Source organism: Theobroma umbraticum, unplaced genomic scaffold (genome assembly GCF_002168275.2).
Source record: "Theobroma umbraticum cultivar Fairchild unplaced genomic scaffold, ASM216827v3 scaffold_130.0, whole genome shotgun sequence".
Taxonomy (NCBI): Eukaryota; Viridiplantae; Streptophyta; class Magnoliopsida; order Malvales; family Malvaceae; genus Theobroma; species Theobroma umbraticum.
Genome location: NW_018397264.1, coordinates 2,275,540 through 2,300,694, shown reverse-complemented (window position 1 = coordinate 2,300,694; position 25,155 = coordinate 2,275,540). Strand labels below are relative to the sequence as shown.

At 35.6% G+C, this 25,155-nt stretch overlaps 4 protein-coding genes across 8 annotated transcripts; 2 read left to right on the top strand and 2 right to left on the bottom strand.

Moving 5' to 3' along the window:
- Positions 1-170: 170 nt before the first annotated feature.
- LOC110421867 (Ubiquitin-like superfamily protein) lies at positions 171-4,639 on the bottom strand. Of its 3 annotated transcripts, XM_021435572.2 has the most exons (11): positions 4,503-4,639; positions 4,085-4,195; positions 3,862-3,914; positions 3,680-3,761; positions 3,034-3,099; positions 2,845-2,912; positions 2,502-2,714; positions 2,187-2,300; positions 1,790-2,099; positions 1,337-1,606; positions 171-660 (listed from the first exon to the last, which is right to left on the bottom strand). In XM_021435572.2, the coding sequence occupies exons 1-11, from the start codon at positions 4,603-4,605 to the stop codon at positions 419-421; spliced, it is 1,632 nt and encodes a 543-aa protein (XP_021291247.1). In that variant the 5' UTR covers positions 4,606-4,639; the 3' UTR covers positions 171-418. The 3 variants fall into 3 exon arrangements, with proteins under 3 accessions (XP_021291247.1, XP_021291246.1, XP_021291248.1); XM_021435571.1 differs by having other exon boundaries at positions 1,790-2,300; positions 4,503-4,638; XM_021435573.1 differs by having other exon boundaries at positions 1,790-2,300; positions 4,085-4,190; positions 4,503-4,632.
- A 442-nt stretch (positions 4,640-5,081) lies between these two features.
- LOC110421859 (Tetratricopeptide repeat (TPR)-like superfamily protein) lies at positions 5,082-10,223 on the bottom strand. Of its 2 annotated transcripts, none has more exons than XM_021435560.2 (4): positions 7,177-10,223; positions 6,478-6,804; positions 6,193-6,274; positions 5,082-5,654 (listed from the first exon to the last, which is right to left on the bottom strand). In XM_021435560.2, exons 1-2 carry the CDS (start codon positions 10,108-10,110, stop codon positions 6,760-6,762), a joined length of 2,979 nt encoding a protein of 992 aa, XP_021291235.1. In that variant the 5' UTR covers positions 10,111-10,223; the 3' UTR covers positions 5,082-5,654; positions 6,193-6,274; positions 6,478-6,759. The 2 variants fall into 2 exon arrangements, with proteins under 2 accessions (XP_021291235.1, XP_089640595.1); XM_089784469.1 differs by lacking the exon at positions 5,082-5,654 and adding an exon at positions 5,672-5,940.
- A 326-nt stretch (positions 10,224-10,549) lies between these two features.
- Positions 10,550-16,420, top strand: LOC110421866 (S-adenosyl-L-methionine-dependent methyltransferases superfamily protein). 2 transcript variants are annotated; one of them, XM_021435570.1, is made up of 6 exons: positions 10,550-11,339; positions 12,975-13,185; positions 14,004-14,298; positions 14,764-15,153; positions 15,465-15,542; positions 16,095-16,420. In XM_021435570.1, exons 1-6 carry the CDS (start codon positions 10,656-10,658, stop codon positions 16,294-16,296), a joined length of 1,860 nt encoding a protein of 619 aa, XP_021291245.1. In that variant the 5' UTR covers positions 10,550-10,655; the 3' UTR covers positions 16,297-16,420. The 2 variants fall into 2 exon arrangements, with proteins under 2 accessions (XP_021291245.1, XP_021291244.1); XM_021435569.1 differs by having other exon boundaries at positions 14,001-14,298.
- A 1,823-nt stretch (positions 16,421-18,243) lies between these two features.
- On the top strand, positions 18,244-24,904 carry LOC110421875 (solute carrier family 35 protein (DUF914)). The gene is made up of 12 exons (XM_021435584.2): positions 18,244-18,504; positions 18,608-18,764; positions 19,407-19,501; positions 19,762-19,819; positions 20,774-20,968; positions 21,283-21,359; positions 21,719-21,801; positions 22,094-22,145; positions 23,051-23,119; positions 23,910-23,996; positions 24,107-24,168; positions 24,503-24,904. Exons 2-12 carry the CDS (start codon positions 18,647-18,649, stop codon positions 24,729-24,731), a joined length of 1,125 nt encoding a protein of 374 aa, XP_021291259.1. The 5' UTR covers positions 18,244-18,504; positions 18,608-18,646; the 3' UTR covers positions 24,732-24,904.
- The last annotated feature ends 251 nt before the right edge of the window (positions 24,905-25,155 follow it).

The window sequence follows — 25,155 nt, the reverse complement described above, 5'->3', positions numbered from 1 at the left end:
TCATATGGTTTAAAATGATATGTTCTTCAAAAAATACAATATACCAATTATGGGGTCAATCATAAAAGAAGCTGCCTCTTTGGTTTTTATCATTCCATAAAGAAGTGAAAAAAAAAAAAATTTAATCAACTAGCATCTTGACATGGCATTAAGGCAAATATGTACAGGAATTAGTTGAAAATGAGCTGCCAAGTGTGAATTTATTGTTGGATATACCTTCTGTATGAACAAGCAGAAAACCAGTTATCAGATGGCGAATCTATGCACCATGAATCAGGAGTTATTCACATACAATCAAATTCTATTAAGGGATCATACTTGGCATCATAGATACATGTAATAAAAAGCACGAATCATGGTTTTGACTTTAATTTCAGGGAGGCGCTGAACCTTGCTAGAAAAACCTAGCTGACCCTGATTATTTGCCATCACTATTACCTCCATACTGGGTAGAATTTCCATTCCAGAAGGGATTTCTATCATTGAAACGGCCATCATCTTCATCATGTTTTAGTGTGTGAATATTGCTGCCATATCTGGAGGTTGTGGGTCGTCTGTTACTGCTGTCATCCCTGACGGTTGAAGTGCTTCTGTTTGGTGAGTAGGGTGAATAGGACCTATTTGTTCCAGCCAAGTTATTCTGCAGAGTGGGATTTGGGCCTACAATTTCAACCAAGCCATAATGAATGAGAAGCCAAGACAATATTCCAGTAGGGCCCTACTTGATTTAACAAATTTCTAACATAATTTTCTTGCAAATAAGAAAAACAAAACGAATGATATTTATGCTACAAGAATTCACTCTGACCCTAAGAATTTCGTACTGGATCACCCGATCCCAGTTTTGAAACATTCATGATCTGTAACAGATATACAATTAGTCCAATCAAGATGCAAAAAAGACGAATTGTACCTAGGAATGCTTGTGTTACAGACTTGGCTCACTAGCTTATCAAGACTACAACTAAATTTATCAAAATCCTAATTAATATAAAATTAAAAATGAATCTACTCAAAATAATGAAAGAGAGAAATAACCCATTATAGTACCTACCTAATAGGTGGCATTCTATGTTCTAGTCCCTGTTCCATGAACCAAATAGATCTATGTTCCAGATAAATTGCTTGTTCCTTCACTATTGTATATATATACTTGTTCTCTCTCTCTATACACACATAAACAAGGTATGTGTGTGTGACTATGTATAATGCACATGTGTAAAATTAGCTTAAATAAGTTTAGAAGATATAAAATGTGGTCATAGAATAACCATTTTAGACCAAGGTCTTAGGCCCACAGAATAAACAAATTGGTATCAACAGCACAGAGACTCACTGTATTCCCAAATGCCACTTTGAGATTCCTGTTCAGTAGTTGAGGAGCTGGCACCACCGCCAAGATAAGAAAAAGGATTTACATAAGACAAAAAGCTTTTGATGTATGCAAAATATCCCCCGTTGCTTCCTGTAGAGGCTTCAGTAGGCGTAGAATTTATTTGGTCAGCAGATGTTCTTTGCCCCTGGAAACCAGTGGTTCTCTGACGCGGAACCACAACTAATGCTTGTCTGTTGAGCAGACCCAAGTCCAATAGAGATTTACTCAAATCTGTGGACAAAGAGGAAAGCAATAGCGGTGAATGGAAGACATTTCAGATGTGACACTCCTTTATCAACCTACAGCACTTTCATAAGCAAAACTGTAAAGACAGGGAACACTACTAATATGGGAAGGCAATGCAATGTTAGAAGTTAACAACACTTCCTGCCAAGTCTAAAACATCTGCACTACCTTGGTCACCAAATAACTTGCGAGGATAAGGAATGGCGAGATCATAAGAGCCCATGCCACTTGATTGGTTTCTATCCACATAGTCTTTAACCATTCTTAGAGTGTCTGCCATGGGAAACTTCTCTCGTAGGCTACTACCATCAAGTAATCGGATATTTAGATGAACATCAGTTGGTGTATTCGCAGTTGAAGGATTATCTGACCCACCATCTTCCTTTTCATTTATGCTTTTGTCCTTTTCATGTTGCACAGCTTCCTCTGCTCCTGCTGCACTCACTGGTGAACTTACACTTGCCTGATGATTGATGCCCTTTAATGGAATGAGACAACCATCTTCAGGAGGAGAGGATGTATTCTCAGATACAGAAACTGCTGGACCTACTGTGATAGAACTAACCATTGTTCTGGTTGCTTCATTGGAAGCATCACCTTGTTCATCCACAACATTAGCTAAGTTGTCAGTGCTAAATGATTCTGAACTACCCTTGTCAACTGATTCAGCAATTTTCTCCTGCAATGTAATTAAAAAATAGCCTACATCAGGCAAAGTTTTTAAACTTCTGAAGTACTTGCCTTTTGACCTGAAGGTAACAAGCTCTTTGATTTGGCACCACAGCCTAGGTTCAAGTCCAAGTGCCCTCCCTCCCCTGAAACTCCCATGGTCCAAAAAAATTTAGAAATACTTATCAAGGCAGCCAGCATTAAAATTTACCTTAACTGTGTTTTCACTAACACAATTTTCGTCTATCACCCCAGAACTAACTGCAGATTTAGACTCCAAGGACCTCTCGTTCATTGTGCTTGATGGAAGAGAATTACTTGAAGAACTTCCTTGCTCAGACTGCCTAACCGTAGAAGGCCCAGAAGTAGATGTTTCATATTTCTTTGAAGCAAGCGCAGCAGTTAGGACTGTTACAGTTGTTTCCTGCAATTTTAACCAGACAAAAATAAGAATGTTAAGAAATCCAAAATTATCAACTGAATGTGGTAAATGAGCATCGGCCATATCTTTACTAGCTGGATAATAGTCCTAAATTCAAATATCACCAGCATACCTGGATATGAAGACTCAGCCATGCCTTCTCTAAACTGGATGCCAGAACTTCAGCACTGACAGACCCTTCTGGAAGAGTTCCACCAAAAGAAAAAAATTGACTATTTAGAACAACTTTCCGTACACATTACATGCTTTCTCCTAAAAGAAGAAAAAGAAAAAAGTTTAACTAAGAAGAAAATTCCAGTACCACTTTGCCAAACTTGGACACCATTGTATCCAATAGCTGTTATGCAAGGGACAGATTTCTGCGGGTCTGTATTATGTTGATGCAAGGATTTGTTCTCTCGTTTGAAACTGATAACGGATACTTACAATGGTAAACACGAAAAGCCAACTCAAAAAGGTGTAATTTAGCATGCACATTATAGTGGTCATTGAAATGGTACACATGGGAACTCAACCTCATATCAAATAACAGCTACAGGTTCTATATACAATGGAATGAAGTATCATGGTTTCCCCCCTATTTTTTGGCGGAAGTGAATGTACTGTATTAGTAGGAAATGCTATGGGAAGTGCAGTGACATAAAGTTTGGAAAGATAGAAAAATCAAAGGAAACACAGAAACAATTGTGCTGGGTAGGACAATTAGAAAAATACATCAAAAGGTACAAAAATGCCTTCTTTCCCTTTTTCCACCCATTACTTTTCACCTTCCAACTGTTCTTTTCTACCAAGAACAACCAAAGAGAGCCAACCTGTTAACTATCAGAATTATTCCTTGGTGCCATAGTTAAAAAATCCCCTTAACATCTATATGGAAAGGCCAAAACTCCTAGAATGTAGATTCTAGAGTAACTATAAGAGAATAATATAATTTGTACTCAGGATACATATGGCAGAAAAATTTGCAGCGTCAGTGCTTCCTCCTTGGATATGCAATAGAATGCAATACTTTGACAATGACTCTTTCACCTGAATCAACCATGTTAAAATACAGGGAACAACATCAGAAGAGCCAAATCTATTTGTGGTGAAAAAACTTTAAAATTAAAAGCATTAATAAAAGAAATACTTTTAGGTCAGTCCATGTTGAATCCTCCAGGTTTTTTGACTCAGCATCATCACCTGGAATTTTTTTTTAATAACAAAATTATTAATCATAAACTATAAACAATAAAACAACAAAATTAGTGTTTATCGATCACAGCACCTAAATTAACACTTATTTAATAAAAAGCGCTTGCATATACTAGTATGGAAAAGAAAAACGAGATCAAATGAAGAAGAAAACTTACCTGAAATGTAAACCACAAAAAGTTTCTTCTGGTTTTTAGCTTCAAGAATTGCTTCAGGAATTGAGCCTTTGTACGTAAGAGATGACAGACATTCAGAGCTTTCCATCTGTTCTACACAATTAAATTTCAAAATTCATAATTTCATTTAAATGTCTTTAATTTCAGATTACTCATTGAATTATGCATTTTTATATGCAGTTGTATATAAATATCACTCCAGATATATACTAAACAATCTATAATTCTAAAAACCCTAAAAAAGGAAAAAAAATCCGACTGTAAAGAAACCCTAAATTAATTAAGAAGTAAAAAGAAAAATACTTAGAGGGTCAGTGTTTCTACTTGGGGAAGGAATCAAAGGATGAATTAGAATTAGAATTAGAATTAAAATCAAAAAATGAAAAGAAAAAGGCCGTACCTTTGCAAGAAGAAATTGAATTCTGAAGAAATCTTAGAACAGAGTACGGAAGGAGAGATGGGTAAAGAGAAGACTGTCGAGTACAACAGAGTGCGTTATACATAAAAGAGGCCACGTCATCATATGTGTGGCAAAATATTTGGTTAGTGTGTTTGCGTGGAAATGTAATTACATTTAAGGTGACGTATAGAAACTTATTTTCATATAATACAAGAGCACAAAAATTTATCTGTCTGTGAAAGGATTTATAGATATATTCAGTAAATTGCGTAAATTCTGTTATATAATCTCTTTCTAATTTTGGAAAAAAAAAATAATGGAAGTGACAATTTCTCTGTTTCTTTCGAGTTTCCTTTTGCAATCCACACAAAAGAAATTCAAGTATTTTCCTTCATTTATAAATATTTAAATATATACATAATAAATATATATCATAAAATTCATCTCATTTTTTATTATTATGAAATTCGTAACATTTCACTTTATTCATTTATATAACGTGTTTATTGTATTGATTGATAATGAAAAAATATTTAACTTAATATAGACTTTCTTCGACCCTAATATTCATCAATAAAAATTTAAAAAAACTCTAATATCAATTAATGGAAATCGGAAAAGATGATTAAGGAGGAGATACATGTATGAAGGTCTTCTCACTTCTTTCTTTCTTTCTTTCTTTTTTTGTTTTAATTTTTTGGAATACAAGTAGTTTTGGACTACTAGTGGAACTATGGAAGGCAACGTCTTCTGATTCTGAATTCAAACTCGAGACCTCCAAATTGAAATGTCAAGTTCTAATTGCTTGGGCTGCTATGTTTATTGTGTGTTGCGGTTCAAATACTACCAGTACAACATGATTTGCCAACATTGGTGATTTACTCCAGATAATCCAAGGACCTACGCACTAAGAATTGCACCCTGTTCCTGATCAAATGATAGGGGAAAAGCCTGCCCTCCAGTCTCATAAGTCCTCTGAATTTGTTCTAGGCAATGCACTATGTTCCTGAAGTACAATTGGTAGTTGACAAGGGCTGGTGACATGGTGCTCGAGATGTGTTGCTTTGCTGAATTAAGGCATGAAGAGAGATTACTCATGAGCGCAATGAAGAAGAATATGATGTTCGATGAGACAGTTGAGCAGATCCCAGACTGCAAAGAAAGCAAACATTCAGAAATGTCCTTCAACACACTTCAAATAAGCATTGCTGAGATTATTCAATGAAAAAAAATAGCATAAAAGATGACAAAAGTTACATACAACAACCGTCAGGTTAGCAATGGGCCAAAATTTTGGGAAAAGAAATAGGATAAAGCAAATGTGGATGCACAAACTCTAAAGAACAGCAGCTCAGCCTTAAAAGTTCCTTTACTTACAGATTCAAACAGCATGTAACAAAGGCTTGAAATGAAAATGATCAGAAATGCAAGACAAGTCCTGTTGAAATGCAGTTGAAATAAATAAGAAATTTTATTGCCCATTCCACGAAACAATTTCAAGATTTGCAAAAGCAACAACCTATTTGAATGTGCAGTAGCAGAATGAAACATTAAACCCAAACCCAATCCTCAATGAGGTAACCTATGTCTTCAAGCATGGAAATCAGGATAGTGCATAGTGCATGCTGGCATCTCTCATTTCACTTCTGTAAATGATTAAGAAAGAGCTAAAATGAGATTGAGTGCTGACCTTCTTGTGATGGAGTGATCAATAAAGAGTGTTGCAGCCAGAATCAGTTCTTTCAGACCAACAAGGATCAAATTCGACAGAGCTGCAGAATTTACCATATTAGTATATATTAGCAGAAGGATATGAACAAACCTAAAAGTTGCGCAATATAATAAGAAACACAAAACGAATGACTGATGATGTGTGTGCTAAGCCTTGAAGGCAATGCCCTGAATCACATTCAGTAAGTAACATGAAGAGTGTACAGTTCCACGTGATGCAAATAAGTACGCTGTCATACCATACCGGCTATATTAGATTGAATAATCAAATCATGATATTTTGGTAAAGCTCAGCATGTGGGCAAGGCTTGCTTCTGATTCAAAGTGACTTCAAACCATGGACCGAGGTCATTGTGAGACTGTAAACTCAGTTTATTCAGCATGCCATTGTTGGCCTTGTCTTCTGCTTTTGTATGCATGCAAAACAAATCCTCAACCAGTTAAGTCAACCTCAAAGCAGAACTTTGACCATCGCCATTAAAGTGATCAGATCAAGCAAACTGGAAAACCAAATGTTCATAAAAGCCTATGCAGCATCAGGTCTCTCTTTTTCTTGAAGCCATTGAATATCCTGCCCAAGTGAAGATTTTGAAATCATAGAGACCCAAGGAAAAATAAATAAATAAAAATTGCAAAACAAAAAAAGAATGTCAGATTGCATACAATAATTGGACGTGCCTAAGTTCTCGAGTAGGGCCAATGAGAAATTTTCATGGAAAAACTTCCAAAGGCACAGGTATTATGATTGATTTTCTAGTATAACAAGTGTTCTTACACAAAGAAAAAAGGGCTGGAAAGCAGAGCAAATTCTGCTTAAAATAATTCTGTAACTAAGTCCAGGATTATCTCACAAAAATGAAACTTAGCACTTCAGTGGCTGAAAAGTAATATTTGCCCTTATGACATTTTTAACGTAAAAGAAAGAGGAGTTAAAGAGACAAACCATCTGACATAAGCTATCTGAAAGCTGAAGTGCCTCTTCCCACTTGTTGACTGTGATGAGCCCCTTAATAAGGTGTATAAATGTGCTTAGCTCTGGAACTCCACCCATCCTTATCATGTCAGCATATAACTCAAAAGCCTTGTTAACCTTATGAGCAAGTGAAAGGCTCTCAATCAGGGCATCATAAGTACTCTTGTATGCGGAAGAAATTGGTGAAAATGATGCAATCTCGTTATGAAGCTGTAAAGCCACCTCTAGCCTCCCAGCCTTTAAAAAATTATTAATAAGCACTCTATAAACAGGAATAACTGGCAAACTTTCACTTTTACCAATTTCATCTAAGAGCCCAAGAGATGTTATGAACTCTCTGTTGAAACCCTCAATGACCTTACGGTAGCCTGCCATATGCCTAGGCCAGTATGTCTGTTTCATCTCTTCCAAAAGTTCATAAGCCTTATCCAATAGGCCAGCAGCACAACAATGTTTTATCAAAACGCCATATGTGATGAAATTTGGAGCACAACCCTTGGAACCCATTTGCTCTAGAAGCTCAAGGCTTTTGTTGATTTTCCCTGACTTGCCAAATCCATCTATCATTGCAGTGTAAGTCACCACATTGGGATAGCACCCCTTTTCTTCCATCATCAACATAAGCTTATAGGCCTCGTCCGTTTTACCAGCCTTACAGAGGCCATCAATCATTTCTGTATAAATAACAACATTAGGAGCACAAGAATTTTCGAGCATTTTGGACAAGACTTTTAAAGCTAGGTCCAGTCGTTTATCTTTAAACAACCTGTCAATCAATGAGCTGTATGTATAAATATTTGGACTATAACCATGCTCAGACATCTTGGAAAACACCTCCTGTGCTTCGTCTAACTTCCCAGCCTTGCAAAATCCATCTATAAGAGCATCATACACAACATGGTTCGGCTTACAACCAACAGTGGACATGGCTTCCAACAAGTCACGGGCCTCTTTGACCTTGTGAGCCTTGCACAAACCATCCACCAAAGCTCCATATGTAAAAACATTTGGTGCTTTGGCATCACTGTCAACCACTTTAAAATATAAATCTACATCTGGGATTTCCGCATTAGTGTGCATTCTGGCATAAATTTGACAACCTTTTTCAATCTGTCCAGCTTTACAATGACCATCTATCAGAGCTGTATATGTAACAACATTCGGAATGCAACCTTGAGACAACATCATCTCAAAGAGTTCATCTGCCTTGGACACCTTCCTTGCTTTAAGGTAAGCATGTATTAGAGCAGTGTAAGTCACCACACTAGGGGCACAACCAACCCCTACCATCTCATCAAACCAATTACGAGCTTGTTCTATAAGACCAGCCTTACAAAAACTATCAATTAAAATCGTGTATGTGTAGACATCAGGAATTACACCATTCTTTTTCATTTCTTCAAACAAAAAAAAAGCATTTTCTACTTTGGAGGCATTACACAGATGAGCAATCACTTTGGAGTATGTACTAGTATCAGGTATAAAACCTTTACTCATCATTTCATGGATAATTTTACATGCTTTCTCAAATTTCCCAATGCTACAAAGACACCTAGCCAAATTGCTAACATTGATCTTATTTAGTACAACTCCAGCAGCAAGCATTTCGCTATAAGCATTCTCAGCCAATTCTAGCACATCTGAGCTGGGTAACTCCTCATTGACGCAAATGCCACCAATCAATATGTTATAAACCACATAGCCTGGTTGGCACCCACATTTGACCATTTTCTTTAGCAATTTATAGGCATAAAAATAATCTCCTGATTTGCAATATGCATGAACAAGAGAATTAAATATGTTAGGACTTGGATAACAACCTTCTGTAATCATCATGCTAAGAATTCTCTTACACCTACCAAGCTGTCTCTTATTCAAACAGCCACACAGCAAAACCTTGTATGTTACAACATTAGGAATGCAAGAATTAGCACGCATTCTATTCAAAAAGTCCATAGCTTCTTCAAAAAGTGAAGCTTCACATAACCCAGATATCATCTTCGTATAAACAACAGTATCAGGCTTGAATTCTTCCTTCTCAATCAACCTAAGGACCTCCCTCCATTGCCCCACTCTACAAAGGGAATAAGCATAACATGTTAGTGTATACCTGTCCATGCGGAACCCTGCATCCGACATCTCTCTATGAACCAAATGAGCTGTATCTAATCTATCAGCTTGCAAAAAAACTTGAATCAATGCACAGTAAGTAGCTCCAGATGGCTTGTAGCCGAAATCCTTAAGCCTACCTAATTCCTCTAATGCCACATTCCACAATCCATTTTTGCAATATTTTCGAATCACTAAATTAAGCAACCTTTTTAGCACTTCCATGTCTTCATTCCTAATTTCACACAAAAATTTCTCTGGAATACGATCACTATTACCGGATTCTAATAAATCAAGCAAAGAATTAAACACAGGGGCAGTATGACTATACCCAATTTGCCTCCCTGCCCATATAAAAAACTTAACACCCAATTCAGGTTTCAATTTTGCCAAGTTCAAAACTTCAACAACTAACTTTTCATTCAATTTTTCTCTAAATTGCCTAAGAAAAATCTGGGTTTTGTCCCCAAACTCTCCACTATCACTCCAAATGGCATTCGCAATTAAAATAGCATCGTTTGAGAACTTACCGACATTAAGTTTTTCTTGTGAAGGCCCTGAACCAGCCCCTAAAAAGGTAAAGTCTTGGGCAGAAAGGGGCTCCACCCGTGGATTGTTTTGTACCGAAAATGGGTCATCTGGGTCGATTAGGCCATCGAGATTGTCATGGGAAGAGGAGGAAATGAATCGAGTGAGTGGGGAGAATAGGTTTTGGCGAGGGAGTTGGGGGTTTCGAGCGGAAAAAAGAAGTGATTTTGAGTAAGAAATAAGAGGGCTGAGCCATCTTTTTCTCATTAGCCTGTTTTTGGTGTCTATCTGGATTTTGGAAATAAGGGCTCTGGTGCGGGGTTTAAGATGGAGGTGGGGTTTAGGAAAGTGTTTACAGAAGTTCTTTTATTGGGTTTTTTCTTTTCTTTGTTTTCTAAATAGAATATAAATTACTATCATTCAAAAGACCTCAATTTGACTTTATACGAATTAATTTAAAAAATCATATACTTCAACAAGCATAATTTAATACTCACCCTACATGAAGATATTTGAGCAAAGACAAATCAAATTTTACCACACAGAGCGTGCAAGAAGCCAAGACAAAAAACATGCTGATCGATGGCCCTATGGAGCCCTTGAAATTTACATTGATCAAAAGATTGCGGTATTATCATCAGTTCTCTGAGTGGTCCCAAAGTGTCAGTTAATTCTGATACATTTTCGATTGCTTGATATTTTACCATCATTCTTGGACCTCTGCCCATCTGCCACATTAAAATATCAGCAGCCACGACTGGCCTAATCTAAAGACTAAATCCTCTCTGCAATCTCCACCAAAGCTGACCAAAATGGCAACACCAAAGCCGCCACAGCAGCAACAACAACGATCACTTGCACCATCTCCAAATCCCTTCAAAAAACCTTTACTGAGTCTCCTTCTAATAACCATTTTCTGCTCACTTTCTTATATACTTGGCTCCTACGGCAACTCTTCCACCGTCACTCTTCCTCAGAAACAAGACCATAAGTTACCTCAGTGTTTACAGCTAAATTTCACTACCCACAACGTACTTTCACCTCCTCTTAACTTTGAACCACTCCACAAAATTCCCCTTCCTCAAGAACCCGTCAAAAACTTGAGCTTTTGCTCTGCTAACTTCACCAACTACTTACCCTGCCATGACCCACATAGAGAAAGAAGGTTCAGTGTTCTTAGATTCTCTCACAGGGAAAGGCATTGCCCTGAAAGTGATGAGAAAGTTAGGTGCTTGATACCAAGGCCTAAAGGTTACAAAAAGCCATTTCCATGGCCTCAAAGTAGGGACTTTGCTTGGTTCAAGAATGTGCCTTTTAAGAGGCTGGCACAGTATAAGAAAGCACAGAATTGGGTTAGATTGGAAGGTGATAAGCTGGTGTTTCCAGGCGGTGGTACTTCTTTCCCAAAGGGAGTGAAGGGTTATATTGAGGAGATTAATAAAGTTTTGCCGTTGAAATCTGGGAAGATCAGGACAGTTCTTGATGTTGGATGTGGGGTAATACAAAAACGTTTTTCTTTCGACTTGTCTGTTGTTCATCTTATCTGATTAGTCTTTTATGTGTTAAATATAATTACGTGGTAGTAGTTGAAAAAGGTGAGTTAAAGAGTAAAAAAAATTTTTAGTTTAACTGTTTGATGTTTTACTGGATAAGTTTAAAAAGCATGATTTATTTGTTGATGCATCATCTCCCTTAAAAGAATAAAATTCAAATATTTTTTTTTCAAATTTAAAATAAAAGAAAGCTTTATTAAAAAAAAAAAAAAAGCTTGTAATGACTGAAGAATCCAATATGGAATTTTCTTATCATTCACAATTTTTTTTCTTCAATTTTCTAAATTTGTTAGGCTTTATTGCATTGTGCCAAATCCAATAGTATCTTGAAAGGTTAGTGGTAGGAAGTGTCTTTCTCCTTTTTTACCCCCATTTTACCTGTATTTTAGTTTCCTTCTGTTTTTCACTCTTGTTATTCTTTGTAGCATCGGTGTTGATTCTACAGGAAGTCGAGAATGTTTCTGTTTTCATTTGAATTCTAAAAGAAAACATGGTAACAAGATTGGTACTCTACTAAATGCAAGTCTTTCTTGCTCTGGAATGGGACAAAATGGGCATTCACAACTCATCTTTTGCAAAAGTTGTATTATTACTGTTGTGCTTTATTTCCAACAACAGAAAAGGTTTAGGCACATCCTGTTGCTGAAATAAGGAGTATAAGGACAAATTTAGTTGTTGGGTATTGATTTATGATGATTGGATTTATCTGTCCTGTTTCACGGTATGATGATCATCGAGGAAGTTATGAATGGTTTAATTTTCATCTACTGCTACACAATGTCATAGTAATAACAGTGAAGAATATCCCAAGCCCTGGTGGGGGGAGGGCGTGAAAGAAACTTCGAACAGAGAGTTTTTATTTGTTGACTTAAATGAGCAGTATCTGTATCAGCCTGGGAACTAACTGACATGCGAGGGTTGGGGGGAGCTAGAATATGGTGGCTATGTGTGTATGATTGTTGATTCTCTTGGCATAGGGTGTCACACAGGGATTGATCGTGAAAATTGGATGATTGTAAAGTTAATTTTGCATCTTCCAAATTCTATTATTTAGAAATTATTTTTCCTTATTTTCAGTGTTTTCTACTATAAGTGTATGTCTATAAATAGGCATATATACTTGAGAGTTTTTGTATGATTTCATCCTTCCCTGGTGTATATCAAAACCCCATTTCTACACTTCTTTCCTGTGCCATCTCTTGTTTACCCTTCTTTGTTAAATTCTCATTGTTCCTCACACCGCCCCTTCCTCCCTTTTCCCCCTTTTCTCACTAAGTAGTCACGGTTTTTTAGTGTTGTTTTCATTAGCCTTTCTATCTCTATAAGTTTATCATCTTTCCTAATGCAGTCAATTTTATTAAGAAGTTTACATTGTTCATGCTGGTGCCTATATAGAAGCATTTTATAGATTTGATTCAATTCAAGAAGTTTTGAGAATTTCCCTGTTATTTCTCTAATTGAAAATGACTCGGAAGCAAAGGCTTTCTCAACCTTGGAAATTTGCGGACATTTTATTATGGGGAATCGAATTGTAAGTTTTGCATGGTGGAAAATCTTAGGTCTTACTACTCTTCCCAGGTTGCTAGCTTTGGAGCCTTTCTAATGGACTTCAATATATTGACACTGTCGATGGCACCAAGAGATGTACATGAAGCTCAAGTGCAGTTTGCCTTAGAAAGAGGAATTCCAGCCATGCTGGGTGTTCTGAGTACCTATCGGCTTCCATTCCCATCAAGATCTTTTGACATGGCTCACTGTTCCAGATGTCTGGTCCGATGGACTCAATATGGTAATCATGCATACATTTTGTGGCTGTAGGGAATAGAAAATATTTTGATCTCCTAGGAGAAGCAAACAAGAATCCAATGCATAAGGGATAGTAGATATGCAGTTGGGGAAATGGTGACCATGTGTTACCCGTAGTTCTACTAAGCCAAAACTCTACAATCTTCCTAGATATTAGACAAGAGGATCATATCACTAATCACAAAGTTATTCCCATAATCCTGTAGCTAGTTTCTAATGACACACAGTTCATAATGGTAACCACTGGTAGTAAGTGCATGGCCTGTTCAGCAATCCAATAGTATATTTTTAGTGAACCAAAATAAGTGCATTTACATTTCTCTAATTTGGTTTTGTGTTTTCCACAAAATTGCACTCCATCCATCTCATAATAGTGTCCTCTTTTGTATTCTGTTATGCACAAAGAAGTTTTCTAGTCTCCACAATAAAAAATGGAAGGTTAACTTTTGCTGCCCCAAAGAAGTTCACCCTTGCTTCGGTATAATCTTCTGTCAAATAAGGAAAAAATGAACCTGAAAACATTACTCCATAGACACAACTAATTTATATTAGCATGCAAACATTTAAGATGCTTTCTTAATTCATGAACTTTTTCTAAGTGGATGCTTATCATGGGATGGAGAGTCAAACTAAACAACTTAACATCCATACCTCCTTGGACAAAAGTTCTAGATTCATCCCTACCAATGTTTACAGTGTCCAAACGCCCATGTTGTACGTATGACTTACTAAGATTCTGTTATCTTTCTGTTTTCTTTTCATAACCCTTTTTCTCTTATACAAAATCAAATTGATTAGAAGGACTTCATCTGCTGGAGATTGACCGGGTTTTGCGTCCCGGAGGCTACTGGGTACTTTCTGGGCCACCTATAAATTGGAGGTTTAACTACGAAGGCTGGCAGAGAGAGCCTAAGGACTTGGAAAATGAGCAAATGACGTTGGAAGATCTTGCTAGGAGACTGTGCTGGAAAAAGATTGCAGAGAGGGGACCATTTGCTGTGTGGCAAAAGCCTACTAATCATTTGCACTGCACCCAAATGATTAAAACTTGGAAATCACCCCAATTTTGCACTACGCCTGACCCTGATGCTGGCTGGTGAGTTTTCTTCATCCCACTTTACGGTTAATCCTTAATTATTTGCAAGGACCATGACCTGGCTATCAGCAATCAACTTTTATGATATTCCTAGCCCATGAACTTCCTAATAAGTTGAGCTATTAGAGTTCAAGCATGCAGTTTCATGTATATACAGAATCAACCAAGACTATAAAACTCCAATATCAGGAGGGAATCTATGACTAGCGAAATGAACTGTAATTTCATTTCTTCTTTGCTTCTTGACATCCAATGCCACATAACTTTCTGGCTTTTGCAACGTCAGACAATTACATTTTCTTCAAATGAGGAATTATATTGGGAATTTGGGATAATGGAATATGCAATATGCATCACTAATTGCTTTGTCCCCCTGCTTGGCTGTAGATAATTATCTCTTCTAGTAGGAGTTCCAATATAGCTGATGATCTTGCTGTGTATTTGTTCTTTCTGAGTGTACAACAGGTACAAACAGATGCATTTGTGCATTACCCCTCTTCCAATTGTGAAAGACACCCGTGAAGTATCTGGAGGTGCTCTTGAAAATTGGCCTAAAAGATTGAATGCTGTTCCTCCCAGAGTTAAAAGTGGAACTAAAGAAGGCATTTCCATTAAGTCATTCAATGAAGATAATCAGTTATGGAGAAGGAGAGTTTCCTATTATGGGGTTATACTCAAGTCTCTTTCTGATGGTAAATACAGAAATATCATGGATATGAATGCTGGATTGGGTGGTTTTGCTACAGCAATGGATAAGTATCCAGTTTGGGTTATGAATGCAATTCCTTCAGATGCCAAAACAAACACCCTTGGTGTTGTGTACGAACGTGGTCTCATTGGAACTTATATGAATTGGTAAGACTCTCAGAGACTGCTTTTCCTTTCCATTTATTTCAGAACTCGTAAGATGTTCATTTCTGCTTACCTATTACATGACTTTGTAATTGTATAATGTGATAGATGTCTAATGATTAAAACTGTGATTCTGGTGTTTCTAATTATGCATGTGCTACCATTTAATCTCAGTTATTTGGATTCTCTATTTCTCTAATTATTACATAATTCCTGATATTTGCGGAGAAGGCTCAGTACATATCTCTCCAGTCATGTTAATTCCTTTTCCTGTTACAAAAAAGCAAACTACAACTTCCATGGCTTGCTTGCAGGTGTGAAGCTTTCTCAACATACCCCCGCACATATGATCTGGTACATGCCTATGGTGTATTCAGTATGTATATGGACAAGTAAGACTTTTGCTCACTTGTTTTTTGGTTCCCCTTCTAAACAATAGAAGATAACATTATCAAGAAACGTCATATTCTGGTCCAAAGTCCACCAATAGTGTGCTGCAATTAATTTTATACCTGGATCTATGCACCATCATTGTAGTTCCATACTGAAGCATAAGTATTCAATTTGGATTATGGATGCTAAATGCTGGACAAGAAAAGAATGATATGTCTCAATGCCTTTAAATCTTGTATGGAAGAGAAATTGGCAAGAGGGTTATATGGGAAATTTTTGAATCCATTTCTATTAAGTTCTAAGTTTGAAAACATGACAGGAAGAAGCAGGAGCTAAGTGCACCATTCCTGGAAAACCTTTCCATACATAGAAAGCCAACTATATTTTTAACCCCAGTTTCTTGGGTTTTACCTATTTGTTTCGATATTTCCTTCAATTATGAGTATGAGCACTTGAATGAGCACTGAGGTAAGGCCAAAGAAATGAAAGCATAATAGAGGTAAGTGAAACATATCATCATTCTAACTTGAATTATCTCATGTCATATGCAGGTGCGACTTCCTTGATATCCTCCTCGAAATTTATCGTATACTTAGGCCCCAAGGAGCTGTCATAATAAGAGATCATGTGGACGTTGTTATGAAACTAAAGGGCATCACTGATCAAATGAGATGGAATGGCCAGGTTTTACACACTGAGAATGGTCCTTTCCAGGCTGAGAAGATACTATTAGTTGACAATTCTGAAGACTAAGTTATCCCCATCAATATCCAGCTTGCACATACATGATTTTAGACTACTGTAAGTTTACTGATTGCAAATTGGAAACTCTGCTCACCTCTGTATCGAATCAAACAATGTCTCAAGCCATGTGGTACCCCTCTTTTCTCCTTTTCCGCTGACCAAAGATAGTGTTAAATCTACAGTCTAGTGGTTGAGAACACAGAGATGACTTCCCGGGTCTGAAAAGGAAATTCCAATGACGGCTGAAAACTAAAACTGAAAATTCCACTAACAAGTTGAAGCCATTTCATTTGATGACCTTTTGCTTTTATGGAGGGTCAAACTCAAAGCATTAGAATCTGTCAAAACTTTAATCAACTGAAATTGAACAGAGCAATTTATATTCCAAAAGGAAGGCAAAAAGAGGCATCAAACTGTGGAAAGGGAAGCCACATTCTATGGCCACCATAAGCCTTAACATTACAAGGGGGGTTAAGTCCTTTTTTTTTTTTTATCAAAATAAGATAATTTTATATATTTTAATCCAAAAGAAACGAGCAGCCAACGGCTCATACATTTTGTTGGTATTATATGATTTTCCTCTCAGAATTAGCTTTTTTACTTTTTCTCAATATTTGAAAGTTTTACTTTTTAAATTAAGATATTAGATTTTATTCGAGGAGTGCTCGTTCGACCGGTTTAATTAAAGTTAAAATCGAATTACTACAAATACAAAGACACCTAACAAAGATTCAAGTATAAGAGATAAATATAAATTACATTCACAATAAATCAATAATTCCAACAAATTAGTAAAAAAGAAATGTTCCTTAATCATAACTGATTTTGTTTTAGTCTCCATTTTATGACTCCTGCTCTCCATTCCCAATTATGATATTTTATGTTAAAATCGTAGATAATTCAATTAAATCAAATTAACTGAAATCGATAAAGAAAAATTATAACAAAATCAGTCAAAATTATTTTAGTAACAGACCAATTTACCAAATTAATTCAGTTCGGTTGATTAATTCAATTTTATCTAAATTATGAATACCCCTAAATAAACCACATTATGAACATATAGAATAACGAAATTAATAACATTATACCTGAACATTGATTTAATAATAAGTACATATATTTTCGTATTATCAAGTTAGACTTGAATTTTTTTTATCAATAATTAAAAAAAATAACAACATTAATATTTTTTAGTGTTGATGCAAGTTTAAACTTTACTTGTCGCCAACCTAAATGAAATAGGGTTAAGATTTGATGAACAAAGAAGCTGTCTGGCCATATTTGAAATGATAATCTTATTTTAAATGATTGATATTATGAAATTATTGATAATGGGATTCAACCTTTTTATAAAGAGAAAAAATGGAAAAGAAATGGAGTGCCCAGGTCAACAACCAACTCAGCTTGAAGCTTACTTGTGCGCTTGCTTTATGAGTAAGAACAGTAAACGAATCTGTGGTCAAAAAGATTAGGAATAACAATTAATTGATCGACCTTTTGCCGCAGCGGCAAATTCCCTTTTCATCCACAGTTATACGCCACTCAAAATTTTTTGGTTAAAGTATCTCATATATCTTCATATTATAAATTTTTTATCAATTTAATTTCTTTTATTTCCCAATTGATGGATTTAGTTTCTTTATAATCGAGTTTTTTGGTCTAATTCTATTCAAATTGACTATTAATGATACTGATGATGTTGATAATTAAAAAATTACTCCATATTTATTTTAAAAGTATATTAATTAATTAATTTTTATAAAATATATTTTAATATCCCATTGATAAATAAAATCATGTAACTGTTTAATACTAATACAAATTATTTTAATGATTAAACAATAAGGTCTAAAAAATATACTTTGGACCGACATACTTGTCCTCATTGGGAAATTTGTCAATTATTGTTGGTATTATCATAATCACGTTGCGTCTACCATTTAAACCGTCCCGACGAAATTGATGGAGAACAAAAGAAAATGGCCAAATTCCACGGCTTGTAGATTTTTTTTTTTTTTCATTTCTTCCTTTGATTTTTTACTAACAATATTTAAGGGCTGGAGAGGAGATGGTCTTCTTGTAGAAGTTGGGAACTCAATGGTGCCCGTTGGTTCATTGCTAGTTTTCACGTTGAATTGGAAAAAACTCTGCCTTTTCACTGTCAAGCCTGTCGCTTTTGAGTCATTTCACTACCCACACTAACGTACACCATTGGTATGTATTTGATATTTGGAAGCTTTTAAAGGAGTTTCTGCAAATGGGTCTTTGAGTCTTTTGGTTTTCCTTAACTGGGTGGTGATTGCTTTTTGATATCGAGAATTGCGAGAGAGAGAGAGAGTTATCAGGGGAAAAGAAAATGATGAGTGTTAAGCAGTTTTGGACAAAGAAGACGTTGGTTGGACTTGGGTTGGGGCAGTTTCTGTCTCTTCTGATCACTTCCACTGGCTTCTCTTCATCTGAACTCGCCAAAAAAGGTTTCTTTTTTTCTTTTTGTTATTCTTTGTCTATACTTTTTTTGGTATTTTTCTTTTTTGTTTTGTCATTAATGGCCATAGTGAAATGAACGCTTTAATGAAAAATTGGTTAAGGAGTGGCGAAGATATATTATTCAATTAGTTTCATTTGATTTCTAGCTTTAATTCTTTATTTAATTTAATTGATTGTAGAGCTGTAATCTTGTGTATGCGTTTCTTGTGATAATTGATTGCAAGGAATTGAGCTTTCTCTCAAAAAGACTTGTAGTTTTTGAAAATTGTTGCCACCGCTTGTTCAAAATATTAGACTGCAAAAGGCTGAAATTTTTTGGTTTGATTAACTATATTTCTCGGATTGTTTTCGATATTTACTTATGAATTTTTTTCCGTGTTTTCACTCGTTGTCCATTAAATTTGAGATTCTGTCTTTTGATCACTGGTTCTTCTCTTGGTAAGGCTTGCTCTATGTTCCAGTAGATTTTCAAAGCTCAAAGGAAAAGTTAGAAAAAGAAAGAATAGTGCATTCATATGGTTTTTGAATTATGTATCATCATTTAATTTTTCATTTTGAGATGATTTTCCACGTGTTTAGTGATCTCATGCCTTTGATAATTATTTTCTCTGTTTTATTGTATATCTTAGGAATCAACGCGCCAACATCTCAGTCGTTTCTAAATTATGTACTCTTGACTGTTGTGTATGGAAGTGTCATGCTTTACAGAAGGCAAGCACTTAAGGTATTTCTTTGCTTTGACATCTCCTCTTCACATACTTTGAGTGGATTTGGAATATGTGTAGGATTTGATTGCCCAGCCTCCTTTTTGAGGTAAATATTTTATTATCAGGGATTATGGTTTGTGATGGTATATCATTGGGAGTTATGCACCCGGGCAATGCTTGTAGCCGTAGAGAGCATGTAAACAGAAACTTCTGTAAATTGGTTTTATTTTCATATTTGATGCCTTAAGTTTGACTGCTTTATTTGGAATTTGTGCAGGCAAAATGGTATTATTATGTTGTTCTTGGATTGGTAGATGTAGAGGCCAATTATCTTGGTAAGTGCATCATGTTCTTCCAATGATCTTGGCTGATTTTATATTTAATGTGGCACATATTTTTCAGGTTTTTAATTTTTTTTATTTTAGGCTACTTAAACTTATATTCTTGCTTAAAAAGGACTAAAAGACATGCAGGAAACTTTTGAGAAATTGCTGAGTTTGAGCTTATTCGATTGATACAGCACTCTTTAGCAGAAGCTTTCTTGCTTCTCTCCCTAGTTGGTTTTGCTTTGTAAAACCTTCTATAGTTAATCATGACAGATACTCTTTTGATTCAACCAAGTTTGATTGCAGTTTCTTTTCCCATATTTTATATTTTGTCAGTTGGAGACAATTCCCAGCAATATTCATTTTCATTCAGCTCTATGTCTCCTGGACTATAACCTCCCATGTGCTGAAGGATATTCTGGGAAGGTGATCAGAACTTTATTAATTCACCTTGATGAATAAACTAGAAACTTAGAAGGAACTACACATATTAAGGTGATGGAGGAAAATTAAGCTGAGAATGAACGATATTTCAGTAGTTTCATTGTGCCCATGGGGTATTTTTAAGAAGATTTAACTGTCTACATTTTATTTGCGTTTATTTTTGCTATGAATGATTGAAAGAATGAGTAGCTAAACATGTGAAATTATGAGTTAAAATTAAAAAAAAAAAATTCAGTGCTTAACATTGCTGCTGTTAAACTGGAGTTCAGTTTAGATTGTGAATAGTTTTCGTTCATGTACAATACGATAACCTCAAATGTGATTTACTGATTCAGTATAGAAGCATATGATTTGTCTGCTCATTTGAAATGTTTGTCTTTTACCCTGTAGCCCTTTGTGTTGTCAGTTTTTCAAGGAAAAATATCCATTTAGGTGTTTTTAGCATACATGTCACAATATAGTTGTCTGCAAATCAATTAATCTTTACTGTTATTAATTGACTGTTCACTTCATGTGCAGTGGTGAAGGCCTATCAGTACACATCTATAACAAGTGTCATGCTGCTGGATTGTTGGTCTATCCCATCAGTCATGCTTCTTACCTTTCTTTTCTTGAAAACAAAGTACAGATTCAGAAAGATAGCTGGTGTGATTGTATGTGTTGCTGGGCTTGTCATGGTTGTTTTTTCTGATGTTCATGCAGGCGACCGATCAGGTAAAGTGTTGACATTTGCTGCATTTTTTGTGCATGGTCAATTCTTTTAATCTGCATATTAGGGATGTAATTGTGGAACTGATCCTCCTATTGCTCCTTGTTTAATATTTTAACCTTTTGGCTGATTTTTTAGTTATGAATTTTGTCTAATATTGAGGCACTGACACATGACCAGCCTTTCCTGTATTTTTGTGGATTTTTTATTTTCACTTTAAACCACGTATTGTCACTATCGATTTTAGTTTATTTTAAGGCATTAAGATGGGACAATACAGGGTGTATTCTGATCTAAGAACTGCTATTTTGGGTTGTAGGAGGCAGCAACCCTCGCAAAGGAGATTTATTCGTTATTGCTGGGGCAACTCTCTATGCCATCAGTAATGTCAGTGAGGTAATAAAGTTGCTTTGTCAATCATTCTTAGTATACTGGATATAGCCTGTCAAGAGCTTTGATCTCTCACTCTCCCTGCCAATAGTTGCCTGACATTTTCTTTTACCAATGAGGTTGAAGATGGATTTTCAAATGTGAAATAATTTTGTTTTATGGTTTGAAGGATGACCATTGTTTTATAAATGAAGTTGCCTTAACGATCATTATTAGTCAATTGGCTGTAACTTGTACAGGGCTCAAAGCATTGCTTCATTTTATCTTATGTTATTCTCTCCAATAGCGTGTGTGTGTGTGTGTGTATTGCAGTTGGTTATCTAGCATTCTCTACATCATTATTTGTTTTTACTTTTTTTTTGCAGGAGTTTCTTGTGAAGAATGCTGATAGAGTTGAACTCATGTCATTTTTGGGTCTATTTGGTGCCATTATTAGTTCAATCCAAATGTATCCTTGATTTTTGAGTTTGATTGCTCTTAATATAATGATTCCTGACCATTATGGGTTTATATTTTGTTTTATGAAATTTACTGTGTATTTACTGTTTTCAAGGTTATGATTTCTCCTTAATATGCATTCCCATCTACATAATTTTAGACTAGTTATGACATCCTGTGATATTAATCCCATTGAGATTTTGTTAAAGATATTGAACCTGTACAATCCCAGTGATAGCTGGTTACATATTTCTTTGCTGCAATTATTATTGTCAATCTGTAAACCTTAATGATGTCTATAGAAGCATAATTGAACGCAATGAACTCAAATCTATTCGCTGGACAGCTGGTGCTGTAAGTTCCTTTGAAACTTCCAATCTCCCCACATTTTTCTCCCTGTGTGCAACCATAATGTTCTACAACTTTGCTTTAGAATATCTCACATGCATTTTGAATTCCCTGATACCTGATATAGGTTCCAATTTGCATGCTGGAATTGCTATCTGAATAAAAAAAGAAAAAAGAGAGATGCAACTGACCCCAGCTAAGCCACAATAGTTAAAATAAGTTCATCTGACTACAAATGAGCAAAAAAAAAAGTTCATTTGACTACAAGTTGGCTTGATTAGGTCCAAACTAGGAAGAAGTCTTTGATTTTTTTTCTTGTGTCTGTTATGTTCTTTTTGCACCAGCAAATGGAACAATATAAACTGATTGCAATTTGATTAAAATCATCTGGGCAAAATTGTTTTTTTTTTGCAATTCTTGATCCTACCTGAAAGAAAAGGTTAGCGAGCTTGATAGAAATAGTAAATGTATTTTGGAGCCCTGGTGTATGAAGCAGAACCAGAAACTAATTGCCAAGGAGATCATGAAAAGCGAAATATGTGTTTTCATTTGAATGAATCAGAATCTGCCACTATTGATCTCTGTGGCATTTTCTGTTTAGAAGATGATGAGGATAATTAAGCAAGAATGCAGGATCAAATAATGTGTTGTGAAAACTATACAACACTAGATATTTCAATTGATAAATTTGTGGCATCCTGTATCATCTGATAGCAAAAGCTGCGTTCATTATAACTGTTGTGCATGGGGTTTTTGTAAATGATATATTGACACATATACACACTCTCCACGCCTTATTTCTTAATAGGTACAACAATATCAGTAAACAGGTGGTTGTCCTGTAATTTTTGGTGTGCATAGAACCTCGAGTTTTTCTTAATGGACTTTAATTAGTCTTTTTGTTTTTTCAGGCATTTCCATTTTTTGGATTTTCGTTGGCTATGTTTCTGTTTTACTCATTTGTCCCGGTGTTACTTAAGGTATGAAGATGCCAATTTCAGATTTCATGTTTGATAACGTGTATCTTTTAATGCATGAGCATAAATATGTTCAACTAAGATGCGAGGAGCTAGAAACTGGAATGAGGACAGTTTGTAAACTATGTTTGATTGATTAGACAGTCCATTATTGTTTCTTTTCTTTACATAAGAAAAGAAAAAACAAAAAATGGTAGCGTTTTGTTTATTTTTGTTCTTTAAAGTTTTAGCCCCTTGTGACTTACCATTTTGGTTGCACCCTTTGTCTTTCAGTCATAGTCAATGCTTATCTTAAGTTTTTATTAGTTGAAACCACTCCGATTACTGTTTCTTATTTTGGTATATTTTTTCTCCAGAGGTTTATAATTTGTATTGTTTAGTTATTTGGTATATAAAATTTATCTGACTGATTCAGATTAGGATATAAGTTTCATAAAGACATATTTTGGTGATATGAGTGCATAAAGACAAAATGGTGATGTTTATGAGAATGCATGCATTCTCTTGTTATAGTTGTTAAACTCCACTCTTGCTGCATGAATCCATGATTTTAGGGCCCTAAAGTTTCTGAGCAATCCAACTAATATTTAGAATGTTTAAAAATTGGACAGAATCCTTTATTCAGATTATCAAGTGGTACAATCCTTATTATACACTATTTATTCAGAACGTAAAGGGTGCAAGTTATTTTTTTAATCAGATTTTAGACTAATGGGATGAATTCTCCAGCACTGCGCTTATGTGAATCTAATATTTCTTGACAATTCCTTGATTTTGATTTTCTTCCTTGCAGATGAGTGGTTCCACAATGCTCAATCTCTCTCTGTTGACCTCAGACATGTGGGCTGTCTTAATCCGCATTTTTGCTTACCATGAGAAGGTTGGCAATCTAAATTATTATTATTTTTTATTTTTAAAATTGAGATTGAATTTTTAAGTTTAAATTTGATAGAAGGGAACCAGTTTTCTGACAGCAGTCATTTTCTTCAGGTTGATTGGATGTACTTTTTAGCATTTGTTGCCGTAGCTGTTGGGCTTATAATTTACTCTGGGTAAGTAATTTTGCAATTAAAATTCTTTATCTTCCAACTTTGTCACAGACTAAAGGGGAATAGCTGTTGCTTTGCTCCTAACTTGCTCTTCAATTTTACTATGCTCACCAATGAGCTTGGCTCCATAAAGCTTGTGGATGGGAATTTGATTGTGTTTTCTTGTATAATATGTTTTGATATCATTGATCTCTTCATGTCTATGTCTAGTGTGCTTTGTTGTCTGCTTTTTGTAAATGGACTCTTCCTTACGAAGTTAGAAAAGCTGTTTTGGCATTTCACTGCATGAGAAAGTTGACGTATTTGTCTTGTGTTTTTCTGATTCCACTTACTGTAGGGGTGACAAGGAAGAGGATCAACGCCGAACTGGCGTTGCTGATGAAGATGCTGATACAAGCAAACATTTTGATCAGGAGGCTGGTTTCGACAACCTCAATCGAGGAACTATGGCTGGAAGCTCGAAAACAGGGGAGACTAGCACGCCTGATTGTACCACTAGCACCGGGGCCAGGGAAATCATTTCGAACAAAAATGTGGGAAAAGATACACGAGGGAAGAAATCATGATGTTACTGCTCCCTCGGAATAGAGAAACTATCTACTATGGGACACGTAAAAAGGATCACGCTGATGACAAGGAAGCATCAATTTTGGACTCGTATTATCAAAAGGAAAAGAATGATGAATAGTTTGTGGCCTTAAGAGGAACTTGTGAATGAGTAAATGCTGTTTTCGTTTCATTTTATTGCTTTCACGCTTCTCATTCCACTCTCCCGGAGCACAAGTTATAGGTCACCGGCTACAATTCCAGAAGTTTCATGGTTTGAAAAACTCTGGGAGAGGCGTTTTCCTCATAATTTTGAGGCAAAGGCAATCGTTGTTTAAACATTTGGAGGGGAAAGAGAGAAGAATAATTATATCGTTACAACTGAGTAAATACCCTTTTGTTCAATGATAAAAGAAGACATACGCTTGAGGAAAGTTCTGAATT

Bases quoted from the DNA above. Each gene is read 5' to 3' on its own strand.
- LOC110421867 (XM_021435571.1), bottom strand. From the start codon at position 4,605: ATGTATAACGCACTCTGTTGTACTCGACAGTCTTCTCTTTACCCATCT. The intron at 2,301-2,501 runs GTAAATTTTAAT...ATTACATTGCAG, and splicing joins TTAGTGAAAACACAGTTAAG to GAGAAAATTGCTGAATCAGT. The intron at 1,607-1,789 runs GTAGTGCAGATG...CTTTGTCCACAG, and splicing joins CAAGTTATTTGGTGACCAAG to ATTTGAGTAAATCTCTATTG.
- LOC110421859 (XM_021435560.2), bottom strand. From the start codon at position 10,110: ATGAGAAAAAGATGGCTCAGCCCTCTTATTTCTTACTCAAAATCACTT. The intron at 6,805-7,176 runs GTTTGTCTCTTT...TCACTTGGGCAG, and splicing joins CAGATAGCTTATGTCAGATG to GATATTCAATGGCTTCAAGA.
- LOC110421866 (XM_021435569.1), top strand. From the start codon at position 10,656: ATGGCAACACCAAAGCCGCCACAGCAGCAACAACAACGATCACTTGCA. The intron at 15,154-15,464 runs GTAAGACTCTCA...GCTTGCTTGCAG, and splicing joins ATTGGAACTTATATGAATTG to GTGTGAAGCTTTCTCAACAT. The intron at 15,543-16,094 runs GTAAGACTTTTG...TGTCATATGCAG, and splicing joins TTCAGTATGTATATGGACAA to GTGCGACTTCCTTGATATCC.
- LOC110421875 (XM_021435584.2), top strand. From the start codon at position 18,647: ATGATGAGTGTTAAGCAGTTTTGGACAAAGAAGACGTTGGTTGGACTT. The intron at 18,765-19,406 runs GTTTCTTTTTTT...TGTATATCTTAG, and splicing joins ATCTGAACTCGCCAAAAAAG to GAATCAACGCGCCAACATCT. The intron at 19,820-20,773 runs GTAAGTGCATCA...CTTCATGTGCAG, and splicing joins TGTAGAGGCCAATTATCTTG to TGGTGAAGGCCTATCAGTAC.